This window comes from Aulonocara sp. 'chitande type north' Nkhata Bay, linkage group LG14, assembly GCF_057382095.1.
Source record: "Aulonocara sp. 'chitande type north' Nkhata Bay isolate Kocher_YH1m ecotype deep benthic linkage group LG14, A_spYH_male_GT1.1, whole genome shotgun sequence".
Taxonomy (NCBI): domain Eukaryota; kingdom Metazoa; phylum Chordata; class Actinopteri; order Cichliformes; family Cichlidae; genus Aulonocara; species Aulonocara sp. 'chitande type north' Nkhata Bay.
In genome coordinates this window covers 20,328,789-20,342,212 of record NC_141357.1, presented here as the reverse complement: position 1 = coordinate 20,342,212, position 13,424 = coordinate 20,328,789, and the positions used below count along the sequence as shown (strand labels likewise).

Here is a 13,424-nt window from a genome sequence, read left to right as displayed (position 1 = left end):
GGGTGTTAATTGAACTGAAGACAAGAGGGACTCTGTCTAGCCTAAACATTATCAGTCCTGAACAAGCCTGGCCTACTTGGCCATGGCAAAACTAATCACACCCCTCATAATCCATCCATTTCTGTGTGTATCACTTCCACCTCCACATGGCAGAATGACCTGGATTAAAAGGTTTCTTTAGGCTGTGACACACCAAAAAGCACTCAGTGTGCGTGTGAGCAAAATTAGCTACAAATCAACAGTTTTATGTATATAAACAAGAAATAGAAAAAAAAATGAAGATATGTTTTGACTGACTGGGATTAATCTGTAGCCTTCCAGTTGGCTTAAACTACAACAAAGCCAACTGGAAGTATTTCAGTGAGTGTTAAGTTCCCAACTGGAGAGCACATGTTTTGCATCAGTTTCCCCTGTCAGAGTATTTAGACGGCTTTTTATATAACAAGGAAGGTGTGACTGAAGAGTGCTTTTAATGTTGCAATTATGATCAAATTTGCTACATCTAAACTGTATTTGCATGTGGATATTTTTAGCCTTAAAACGTGTATTGTTAGGTGGGTATTGTTCGTCTCTGTGTGTTTTTCTTACTCCAGGTACGTCCGTCAAAGTGCATCCCGTGAAGCGTTTGGCCAGCAAGCCCTCAAAGTTTGTGGTCCTCTGAATGGCAAACAGAAGCAGTTTCACCTCAATCTCCTTAGCCCGTGTTCGCATCACTTTGGCTAGCTCAGCCCTGGGAGAAACCGAAAACACACACAAAACACGGACATAGTGTCAATTTGAGCGCGTTACCTCTAATTTCTATAATTTGACATCCCAAAATGTTTGACACTGCTGCAATTTTGGCCAGATGTTTTTCATTCCCAGTAGCAACACATGGTGCCCGCTTACTTCGACGTCTTCTCATGTAGTTGAGGGGGGAAAAAAAAGAGACCGAGAAGTGTTTCCCACTAGGTCACTGCTCATGTAGGCCACCTACGTCAACTGCGCAGAAAGTTGTACCGGATCCCGGAGTCAGGCCTGGCACACCATAACAGCGGGGTTCTTTTCATAAAGCCAAAAAGTCCTAACAAGCAATTTCTCGATTTTTGCCTGGATAATTTCATTCAAATTCTTCTCGGCTGGACAGACACACAGTGTTTGCTAATCGGCATAAATTAGACCAGTTATGCACAGTGTAACTCATAACCTAATTTTTGTGTCAACACATGCCCCCAGATGGGTTTTAAATCCCAGGTTTTACTGTACGTCTATACCTGGTGATGTGGCAGAACTCCACGGCGATACGCTCCGTCATGCACCACTCTTCAGGAAACATGCGTCCATATTTTTCTTCATAGTCCAGCAGCTGGCGCTTGATCCAGGCATAGCGGCGATCGATCTTGTCGAGCCAAGCAACCTGATAAACAGGGACAGCCATTTCTTTTAGAATGAGATTTGACCTGGTTCCCCCTCTCTATTATGGAACCATACAGTAAATAAAAACCCATTTTTTCCTCCCCAGTTCTTACGTCTTGATTTTCCTGGAAGAGGACCAGATACTCTGAGAGGTGCTGCCTAATAAACTTCTTGATGATCTCTTGCTTGATGCGTGGGTCGAGTACATTTGCCACCAGACAGGCATCCCTCAGCACGTTACTGGGCCCACCTGGTCTCTATAAGAATAGTTCGGGACATGAAAGATGTGTTTGTTCTAAAATAGAGGTAGATAAGGAAAGTAGGCACATGAAAATGGAGAGTTTGGGTGGAGATATTTACCTTCGAGCCCTGTGAGGGGAAGGCTTCTTCAAAATCTGCCAAGATCTGAGTCCCCAGCTCACTCTGTGCCGCCTTTACTCTAGACAGGTCAAAATGGTCATTGAGCAATTAACTGTTATCTCAGTCCATTTTGCTGAAATTACAGCATTTTAATGTTAGCCTCCAAAAATACTGAACAACAGAGAACAGAGGCAGACATATTTCGGTTCACTAGCTACTGTGACTGAGACCTTTCATGACTAACAGCCAGTTAGCAGATCCCTTATTTAAGTTCTTGTCAAAAAGTCAAACGGGAAAACTTTTTACAGCCGTCAGCCTTTCACTTACACATAATGACCAACTGTGTTTTTGAACTGCTACAAAAAACATAAAGACTCAACAGGGTAAAATACTTTCAAAAAATATTAAATAAATAAATAAAAAGGCCAGTTTGGCTGTTCCTTGAAGATGTTTGTATCCGCCTGCAGACATCCACAGCATCCAATGGCACGACGGTCATTTCAAATAAACAGGAGAGGGTGGAGATGCAACATCGCATTTGGATGTTGTTGTCTGAACATCTACGGCTGTCCTGATTGGCTGCAGAACATAAGACTCTAATTATACGGGGACTCCACAGCTCACAGTGATTTCTGTGGCATCTATCTTACCACGGTTGAGCAGTATGACTCAGATGGGGGAAGAAAAAAAAGAAAAAGAAGAAGAAAAAAAAAAGCATTAAGCGATAAAGTGAGAAAGGCTTATTAAAAAATAATCAAAGTTAAACTTGCTCAAAGGTGACAGCTACACTGGCTCCATTTAGTCATGGTTCAAAGTACTGTCTGAACAAAAAAGGTTAATTTCTCAGTGAATTAAATAGAGGAATGTCAAAGAGAGCCTGTCACATAGCTATAACGTGCATATTAGCCAGTTAAGTTGACATTTTTAGAACATGACTTAATGGAAAAAAAAAATTTAACCGAAATATCTGTTTTTTTTTTTTTAGATTTGAAGCAGTGTACATGTTTTTTCATTTAACTTCGTTAAACCGCACTGCCTGAAGAAACCTTGACATCTGAAATTATCACCACATTGAAATTCCAGTGTTTTTTGTCACTCATGCCACCTTTGTACTTCGCATGGGATCCCTAATCCCTTCTCATATACCCATTCTTGTTCATGTTTTATCTGTGCAGCATTCTCTTGTCTGCGTCTGCCATCTGTGGCTGTGCGGTTGCAAATGTGTATTCCCCAGAGGCTACAGTCTGTGTAGGCCGTGTTTCTCTAGGAGAGGTCTTGATACTTTCTATTGACTGTCCAGCATCCAGCTGTCAGCCCTGCCTTCATATCTTCCCCATGTCTTTCCTCTCATCCTTCTCTCCAGCAGAGTCACTTCTTCCATGCAGCTGTTATTTGGTATGAACACTGTCTACCACACCTCAATCATAACAGAACAGAAGGTCATCTTATTATGTTTTTTTGTTTTTAGGGATCAGCTTTTGCTTTGAACCTGAATATTAACCAGCTTAATATGTCCCATACTGATTCTGGTGTTCTTGGAAAATATTAGTAAAAATGGAAATTTGGGAAGAGCTTTAAGAAACAACAACAGCACAGCTAAGAACTGTGCCTGCACGTCTTTGTGTGTGTGTGTGTGTGTGTGTGTGTGTGTGTGTGTGTGTGTGTGTGTGTGTGTGTGTGTGTGTAAATCTCTGTGTGAGGCAACCTTCAGATATTGGCACGACTGACTCAAGACTGAACAAACATCCTCAAATGAAGAATTGCGTTAGAGGTACGAGACTGATGAGAGACACCGCAAGAACAATTAATCTCAAGAACATGGTGTGAAAAAATGCTTTTTCCACACACATATGCAAAAGGAGTACATGGAGATAAAAACAGCCTCAGAAATAGTGTGTCCCTTCTCTCTCACAATGGAAGAAATTCTGGCATAATGCAACCCTATTCAGTGAGTTTCCTTCCCGTGTTTCCCTGTATGTGTGCAATATCTGCATAAACAGGATGCAATAAGCAACATACTTCATCTACTAGTGTAACCAGTTTTCAACCGTTTTTCAGCTGTAAGAAGAAATCACCCTGTGGCTACTAAAAATGAGATTCTCACCAGAGATTGCCCATGTGAGCTTGAACTCAAACTCGAACACATATACCTTATAAAGTGGCTGGTGTGCGTGTGTTCATTCGTATAAGTTACCTCTCTGAAAGCTGTCTGATCTGGGGTATGCCCATATACTTGTGGAAATGTTCGAGCACATTGACCACTCCCTGCAGCAAGTTGGCCACCTCCCCATACTGCCTCTTCCTGGTCATGGCTCTGGAACATAAAATGTGTGCAAGTATAACATTTTTAAAAACTATCAAAACCTGTACTCTGTAACTGCAAGTGTAAAGTAGTTGGGCTAAATTTCTCTATATAATGTGCATCCAAATCAGTCCAGCAGAATTCTAGCAGCATGCTACTCACTGTATATCATGCAGTTATTGCTTCTGTCTATATGAAATGTTCTTGTTTCAGTTTCACGTGCTGCAGTATGCAGTAGAAGGTTAAAAAAAAATTTTCTGCACCACTTATAACACTGTAGTAAACCCAACTGTACCATCGCATCGGTGCAGATCATACACTAAATCACTCGTTATCACGATGGGGAACTTTCTGAGTATTTCTGTTCCTAGATTTAAGTATACCCACTCTAAAGAGTCGACACCCCCCACCAGCATGTGCAGGTGGTTCAGGGTGGTGATGGAAGTAGTGAGGTGGCGCTTGGCATGGTCCAACTGCTTTATGTCCCTCGTTATCTCCTTGACCTGTGCGGGAACAAGTCAGACAGGAAAGGCAAATAACCCACAAGGAGAAAGGGTGGGGAAAACAACATGGAATGAAGGAGGAGGTCAAAGCACACAAAAGGGAAAGGAAGAAGCACAAAAAGGTGAGTGCGCCTTGTGATGCAATATGCCAAAAAGACAGAGCAGGATTAACGGCACACCCACTGCTTTGAGAAACTATTTTTGCCTCCTAAGGGAGAGTCAGCCTGCCACTCCTCCCCCTCACAATCCCATCCCATCTTCTTTGTAAACACTCATTCTACTGGCCTTCCCTGGACTCTTGTAACACAAAGACACACGGACGGCACATTACCTGGACTTTAAATAACTTGCCGCACTGTCTCTCTTGTAACAAGGAGGACACAAATGGTAGCTCCCATCTGCTAGGGTCAGATCCCCAGTGAGCTTCAGAAACCTTTGTGTGTTTGTATACGTGTGTGTTGTTGTGTGTACCATTTGTTCAGACTTCTCAGCTTTGTCCTTGATGTCTTTGATTTTTCCAAAGAGCTGCTGGATAGCTACCTGGGCCTCCTCCAAAGCCTGCACAAAATAAACAGAGCAACATGATAAGAAGACTTCTACTGCGCAAGAACCACTAAAACAATTAATCTCACACAGTATTTGCATGCCAAGGTTTGACCAAGTGGACAGAGAGTTTTCTGCTTGCTTCCTGGTCAACCATTAGAGCAGAATACATAACAAGAGGGGGAAAAGGCCAACAAATGTTTATGTGCTTCTTCATGAAGTACAATGTTGTCTCCACCATCATGCTATGTGTGAACAACACACAGACGCCCCCCCACAAAAAAACAACAACATACAAACAACTCAAATTCATTAGCAGAGAAGACGGAAAGTCTGTTAGGAGCAGATGGTCAAATTTGATTTATTCTTTTAGCAAACTTTTAATTAAAATATGTCACTTCAAATAAAAACATCAACTTTCTATAAAAAAAATCCAAAATCCAAAAGTGAGATTCACTTCTAATGATGTTTTGTTGTGAGAAGCAGGTGTTGGCTGCAATATTTGTCTGTCATTTGCAGTTGTGGGTCAAACTTTCATGGAATTTGTTTTTAAATTAATTAATCTGGTCACAACACTGGCTTTGGCCCAGCTAATGCCTATTCCCAGCTCTGGAATGAAGCAATGTCAAACATACTAATTGTGTGTTTAACTGACACGCTAACTCAATATCTGACACTGATAGATCCTAAGTTGACACATATGCCATAAGGCTAAGCACTGCATAAATGCTGTCACTATAAAGGCTAAAGACATCATTAGCAGCTTTAACAGCCTATTAAGCCAGGGCAGATTAGATAACATTATACAGTGGAAATTGTCAGATAGCTGAGGTGCCATTCTAATATTTCCCCATCATCTGACATGGCAGCTGTTCTTTGATGGTCCAGATTTTGCTCTGACATCTGATGCCAAGGTAACGGGCTTCATTTGGCCCGATGCTGTGGCAGCTCTGCAGACGCAGCTTCGACTGGCCTCGGACTCTTTTGCACAGAAGGAATGCTAACAGCCGGCACCAGCTGTGCAAGGAATTTACCACTTTTAAAAGCACCTCTGAGAAACAAGTGGACATCGAGTTAACAAATGCACACAAAACTGTGGCTGTACCACCAACAACCACCGCACAGACATATAAATACAGCTTGCACTGACAGCAGGGGATTAATTTTCCTTCCTGTTTGGTGTCAAAGAGCTGTGATTACTGACAGCCTCCTAGGGAGGCATTCAGCAAAGTAAAGATGACACACTATGACCAGTTCAAGTAGTCACGAAACACTGATTTGGCCTTTAATCCTGCAGAGGGTGTTTTAACATGAAAGTTCTTCTATTAAAACGGCATCTAGCTATCTATCCAGCCTCTCGTGTATCCTTTTCTTCGCTTTTTATGCAAGCTGAGTAATTAATTGGAAAAAATTAGAGGTTAAGTGATCCCTCTTTGATCTGATGTTTGGGAGAAAGAAGTGCCACTGAATCTTTAAAGAGGATCCCTGGAGCACATCTTAAACAAACAAAGTGCGCGCACAAGAGGCTTAAACTTCCCAAGCTGAAATTTGTCGCTCATGCAGACTCAGCTGAGTCAATCTGGCTCGCTTCCTAGCGCTCATTTCCTGTATTTAGCCTTGAGGAAAGCTGAGAGAGACCACTGCCCAGCAGGCGCCTCTATGCCAGAGATGTTATCTGCACTCACAAAAACACGCACATCCAAACCAGTGTGTCCCTAACATGCAATAAGCTGCACATATTCCATGGCGCACACAGACTGTATTATGGAGAGCAGACAAGAAGCGGAGAGCTTCGATTCATTGTTTGAACGCAGTTGGGATGCATTTTACCTCTCCCTCTGGCAGACTCTCAGCGTTTAAAAGTAAAGGGCATATTTAATGTTACTTTTGAGTTCTGCGCCAAACACAATAAATCTGATCAACAGCTGAAACGCTGCCTGAGCAGCTTTCGTGTACATTTCACTGAGACAATTTAGACAAAGGAGAAAAGCTCAGGAAATCGCCACTCATGTTAAAAAAGGGTTGCTATAGCCAAATGTAACAGAAAATAATATCAAAGGCAGCATTTTTCAAACGCACTCTTGTGTATTTAAGAGTGGCCAGCTACTATGCTGCTTCTACTGTTTTTCTTCAGAACTTCATCTGCACAAAACTGTAAAACACACATGGTGAGATAGCTTCAGGACTGCAGAAGACTAAAGATGAAAGCATGGAAACTACAATAAAAGCCCAACAGCCAATTTAAAATGAACATTAACTAACAATCTAAGGCAACTCAATAGGAAGATAACCCAAAAGTAACATAGATATAATATGCGCCTAACACCGTGCAGGGAGACTTATTACGGTGATCCAAATCAAAAGACACCAGAATTTCTAAAAACAAGAGTTTTCCTTTGATTACTAATATAAACAAGTTGAAATTTGCAGTTATTGTGCATAACTGCTGCCAGGAAAGCATGACGTGGTCTAAGCAACCCAAGGAAAGCCTTCCTCCACCCTTTATGGGGTTTATACAATCATCATTTAAGCACGCACAACATCCAAAGACTCAACAACGACAGCCGCCACCAACAGATTATTGTTTCAGTGCACCAGCCACTCAACAGCAAATCATTATTTGGTTCTTTACCTCTTCCAGCCACTTTTTTCTTTGTCATTTAACCATTATTTGGATGGTGGCTGGTGCCAATCTGCCATAAGCCTAAACAGCAACCAGTTAACAGGATTGTGAATGGTAGGCAGAAAATGATACCAAATATTTGATCTGCAGTTCGAACCCATTCAAAACAAAATTATTTAACGTCCTTAATTTTCATTATAGAAAAACACAAAATAACCTCTTCATTAGTGCTATGGCGTTATAATCAGATGACTGTGGAGCAGGTGTGCGCCCCAAAAAAAACAAAACCCCTCGTTGCCATGACAACGAGCAGGCGAGAGGATGCAAAGACCAAGCTGTATGTGGTGGGAAACTTGCAGGCTGGTAAACAAAAGCTGGTAAATTTAAAATATAGCCAGATTAGCAAAAACATCAAAATTAAACTTTATCATTAGCATGTTAAATAATAGCATCTGTAATACTAAGTCATGCATGTAAACTACATATGAGCACTGCTGCCATTTCTTTAGCTAATGGGAGCAACCATCCTATTATAAACCAAGTTCGTGCTGATAAAAAAGAGAAAAGCATTTGGCTGATTGAGTGTCTTGTGCAAGATCCAGTGTTATTGTTTAAAAAACATAAAGGCAAGTAAATTAAAACAAGCGTTTCATTTTCTTCACAAAGATGCAGATTCTTAATCTTATAGGTGCAATTTCACAAGGTTGCCAGCTGAGGATCTGCGAGGTGTCAAACCAGAAACTCTGATGCTCTTGTCCTCTTACTCACTCTCTCTCTATTCCTGTTAGAGCCAGTTTGCACTGTTTTGGAAGGAGTGGTGCACATGTATGAAAGGTTCACTTTTTGCAGTGTCCTGCAAGGAATAAATTTCATTTTTTTACACTGAGCAAACCCTGACAAGTTTCAGATTAGCCCTTTTTCTGGGCATTTGGAACTAATTAGAGAAAGAGTTTTCTAGTGATCAGTTAGTCTTTTCACGTAGCAAACAGCCGTTGGAGCACAGATGACGCTGGTGGTTGCAGAAAATGGGTCTTTGAGCACCTGCAGATATTTTGTTAAAAAAGCTAAACGCTTTGTGATTATTAAAAATAATAATAATAAACCCACTCATTAAAAAGAAAAGAGAGAGGAGAGATAACAGATCTCTCCTGGACATTCATGCTACATCCACTCGCACAGTGCTCTCTGTAATTTCACCCTGGTCCTCAAACATGTGCAGAGAGAGAACATTAAGTTGTGTTTCAAATGAACCGAATACTTCTTCAACAATCGTCGCTGCTTATGAGAGCACAGTCTTTGGTTACAATCCAGACACTAAACCAACATTTTCAGTTTAAAGGTTAAGCCTAAAGTTAGTGTGATGAGGGTGAGAACATCTACAGGGTTGTGCACTGTGAATTTGCCCCCAAAAGCTTTTAAAGTCCTAAAAACACAATCTTCAATTATCACCCAATTTATTCACCCATCTGTATTTCACCGGACTCTGACCACTAAGGCAGTCACATATCCATATTCAGTCAGCACATGTGACAGTCTAACTCAAAAAAACCTCAGTTGAAGTCATACCCAGACTGCCTCAACTTTCTCTCTCTTCCTAATGTGCTCACCCCATCCTTCATTGTAAATATAACTATCTTGGGTTTCAACTGGAGGAATGCGCCGAGCTCAGTGAACAAGTTCGGTCAATAGCAGAAATAAGAAAATTGCTGATCTTGTTGTTTTTACTCTATAGCTGTCTGCATGTTTCAGTTGCCCTCTTGAAATGCACACTCCTCCATCTTTCCATCTGCAGAAAGGATTTTCCCCCTGGAAAAGTTGGAATGGCTCTGTGGGGTTGGAAAAACAAAGTAAAATTATTGTGTGAGACTGTTTAATGTTATTGGTCTGGAGGGGATTTAAAGTGTTTCCGCTACCAAACAGTAGCTAACTGGGAAAGACGCGGCCACCGGGCCAGACTACCTGACGACAATGCACACCTAATCGCATGAACTGGTCAGAACACGCAGGGCTCACCCACCAGGTGTCACATTCACTTTAACAACTCTGACTTTGCAAGGACCTGGATTAAATCAGGAGGCGCCGTTTTTTCGTTTTGTTTTGATTTTATTGTTTGTTTTTTTTCCCAGCCATGATCTCTAAAGAAAAGGCAAAGATTCCAAACCCTGGGTTGTAAAGAAATCTAAGTATTTACATACGGGAATCTATTTCACAGACGTGTTTTCCGTAAAGAAGGGGCAGTGTGAGCTGCGGGAATGGATCTGAGTCATATTGTCCTTTTCCATGGAAGCAATATGGAGAGACGAAAGAGAAGGAGAGGGGGAGGGGCAGCGTCTTCTGAGTTTGTTACAGCCACTGGCACCCTTTTAACTTCAGGAGAAGGATGTAAGCCTGAACACCACAACTAATGAACAGACATGTTATGTATGGGCATAATTACTTTCCTTCGTCTCCCCCACTGGGGATTACAAGGTCTTCAGTGTGTGTTTTAGCATCGATTTGTGAGAAACAGCGGTGCATAATAAAACACACCTGCTATACATGCCTCGGGGGACAATTATATCAATATTTCCAAAACAAAGTATATTTCAAGGACAGCTTACCTGTCTGCCATCTTGGCCTACATTGGTTTGGCCCCTCACAACTGTCCTGATGTTGTCATCCAGACGCCTGCCAAATGTGAAAGAGCAATTTATTCACACTGAGGGTAAGATACAAACAAGGAGAAAAATTGACAAAAAACAAATTGACTGAAATCTAACTCACCGTATCTTCAATCGAATTTTGTTTACCACATCGTCGATATTAGCCAAGGACTGATGGAAATACAAAGACAGGAAATCAGGGAAGTATACAGTGAATTTTCCCAACACATTTTAAAAATCTGCGTTTTAATGCAAGTTGACTACTGTTTTTTAAGTTCTTCCATTTTCCTAACTATGTATCATTTCATGTGTTACATTTAACACAAAACAACACTGAGCATAAACCCATATGCAGCTGCTTTTCACAGATTTGTGCTTCAACAAGCAGATAGCTTTGTCTCAGATGATACAGTCAGTTCAGTAGATCTACACAGGGCTAGTGTAACTCCTAACCTAACTATTATGCATATAACACAATAGGACGAAAATGCCTCCACAACTGTGCTCACCTCTGCAGTCTAAACACAAACTATAGGGTTACAGTGACCCCTTATGGAACTAGAGTATACACATGTTATGATATAGATGGTTTAGATTTAACTGTTGCAAGAGGAATAAAACAAATTAATATGAAAAAGGATACTTTGCCTAATCTATCAACCAAAGCTGCAAGAAAAGCAACAATAAATTTCAATCTTTTCTTTTTTGTATTCCCTCTATGTCTCACAGTCAGGTTTGAAGCAATCATATGGAGCCAAGTGGCATTACTCACAATCCAGGCCCTCACTGAAGCAGAGGTAGTCAACAATTGTTCCATTCCCTTCACAAACAAGCCATAACTGTACAGTTCTTCTCTCATGACCTTCTTCTTACATTTAATCATATTTAGCAATTTCAGCAGGACACTGACACACTTCAGTTGCATTAGGTCGTCACTTTGGGACCCTTAGTACAGACCAAACCATCAGCAGGACATCATATTGGACATGATAAAAAAAAAAAATGATTGAGTCCTCACCAGGTCTAAATACAACCTGAGATGGACAACAAAAACATGGCTTTTTACACCATGTCATTGTGTTCACTGTTTAGTTAAAAAAAAAAAAAAAAAAAAAACGCAGAAGGACAGTGTCACATTTTCAGTACACCCTATTCAGTAGCTTGTGAAACCAAGTGTTTTCTTGGTCTCTCACATTTTGGTGGAAGACTTTGAGGCCACTCTTCTTTACAACCTTCTTTCGGTTCATCGATGTTTTCAAGCATTTGTTTATGCTCAGCTCTAGTAAAGTTTGCCCCAGAATTCAGTCAAGTTGATGTCTGGACTTTCTTTTTTTGTAAACATTGCACGGTTCGACCTCAGGGGTGAATTTGCTCAAACATCCAGTTCTGGGAAGCCTGGCAGCTGTCTTGAATGTATTAATTTTTTATTTATTTTGTAGAATGATAGACTTCAAATTGCATAGAAAATTGTTGAATCTAATTTGCCCATAGGTGTGAATGTGAGTGTGAATGGTTTCCTGTCTCTCTGTGTTAGCCCTGCGTCGGGTGTCACATGTCCTGCCCCTATGGTAGCTGGGATAGGTTCCAGATGACTATATTCACAATACTACGACAAACATTCCTGGCTGTCTGATTGGCCTGAATATGTAAAGCCTAAATGCAGGAACCTACTTCCAAATGGGTCCTGTTACTCTGCCTGCTAGTTTAAAGCTCCAGAGTAGAATGGGATCATTCATTGTTAATACTACATTATAAGTAACACCGGGACGTTTCCCACTGTGGCAAATGAGAACATGACTTCTAACTTAAAGATTATCACTTGATTATCAATTGTGTCAGTCTGTGTCTGGACCACACCACATCTGTATATATGTGTAAGTGAAAACCTGGCTGCAATCAGTTGTGTAGCACTTCAGTGTACCTGCTCGGTGGGGAAAAGTGTGTTGATGTATTCCACCGCATTGAAGTCGGCTCTATCCAGCGGGTCTTGGCTGGGGAATACCTTGCACACAAAAAAACAAACAACGTTTGGTCGGAAACTCACGTGCTGACCGACAGATACTTTGTATAAACATGTTGTTAAATGAGTTGTGATGTGATGCTAATTATTCATTATATGATATACTAAATTTAACAACAACAAGAGATAAAAGCTAAGGCTAACGTCGTAACGTTAAAGCGATCATATTTTAATTACTTGACATGCCTATTGCAAGCCCAACACTGTTAATATTACGGTCAGCTTGGTGTTTAATAGCTAGTATTCTTAGTCCAGCTTTTTACCCTACAGTAAGCCCGCAAGATGGTTAGCCTACCTGCTGAAAGCTGTCAGCACATTAGCAAAGACCAACAACAACAGGTTACAAAGAAATCCTTCAGTACCGAGGTGAAGCGGTTACCTGTTCAATGGCTAGCTGCACCTCTGGGGTTAGATGCAAAATAGCCTCTAGATCTTCAGCAAATTCAAATTCTTCTTCCTCCATCATTGTCAAAACAAATACAAAGCAAAGATCTCTTCGGCATAACACTTCCTGGACAGGAGGCTTCTGGGATACCGGTGACGGAAGAGGAAATGCTGCATTCCAGGACTGTCGGAATTTACAAATTTTGGGAGGGTGGGGGTATTATTGTAGGGTCTCTACCTTACACTATAAAGTGTCTTGGGGTGACTGTTTAGCAAATCGTGATTTGGCAGTAGATAAAGAAAAACTGAATTGAATTATTTTTAGATTATGATATAAATGTAAAGTAAAAGTAAATACTCAGGACCACAGAAATGTTATTTAATAATGTTGTGCATGTTTTATGTTTGGTCATGTTGTTTTATGTATGGAAACAGGGCTGCAAATCAGTATTAGTGTTTTCTTAGAAAAAAGTCAAGTATAATAAAGACTATAAAGTAAGGTAGGAAACTTAATTTGTCTTCTTTTGATAATACAGATGACAGTGTTCAATCTATTCAATCTAGTTTGAAAAAAGTTAAAGGATAGAAAATATGTCAAAGAGGATTGACCTTTGTTCTGTGGTGTTAGCACAGGGCTTGACTGTGCACCTTT

The 13,424-nt window shown here is 40.8% G+C and overlaps 1 protein-coding gene across 2 annotated transcripts in view; it reads right to left on the bottom strand.

The window, feature by feature from the left end:
* The window catches only part of vps53 (VPS53 subunit of GARP complex), a 30,117-nt gene extending 17,197 nt beyond the window's left edge, over positions 1 to 12,920 (bottom strand). For both annotated transcript variants that reach the window (XM_086261432.1, XM_086261433.1), the window contains exons 1-11: positions 12,768 to 12,920; positions 12,290 to 12,370; positions 10,490 to 10,539; positions 10,327 to 10,393; positions 5,032 to 5,118; positions 4,445 to 4,560; positions 3,950 to 4,069; positions 1,756 to 1,834; positions 1,509 to 1,652; positions 1,254 to 1,396; positions 589 to 730 (exon numbers count right to left, since the gene is read on the bottom strand). In XM_086261432.1, the coding sequence (XP_086117558.1) occupies positions 589 to 730; positions 1,254 to 1,396; positions 1,509 to 1,652; positions 1,756 to 1,834; positions 3,950 to 4,069; positions 4,445 to 4,560; positions 5,032 to 5,118; positions 10,327 to 10,393; positions 10,490 to 10,539; positions 12,290 to 12,370; positions 12,768 to 12,854 (1,116 nt within the window). In that variant the 5' untranslated portion in view covers positions 12,855 to 12,920. The remainder of the gene's footprint in view (positions 1 to 588; positions 731 to 1,253; positions 1,397 to 1,508; positions 1,653 to 1,755; positions 1,835 to 3,949; positions 4,070 to 4,444; positions 4,561 to 5,031; positions 5,119 to 10,326; positions 10,394 to 10,489; positions 10,540 to 12,289; positions 12,371 to 12,767) is intronic.
* Between the last annotated feature and the right edge of the window lie 504 nt (positions 12,921 to 13,424).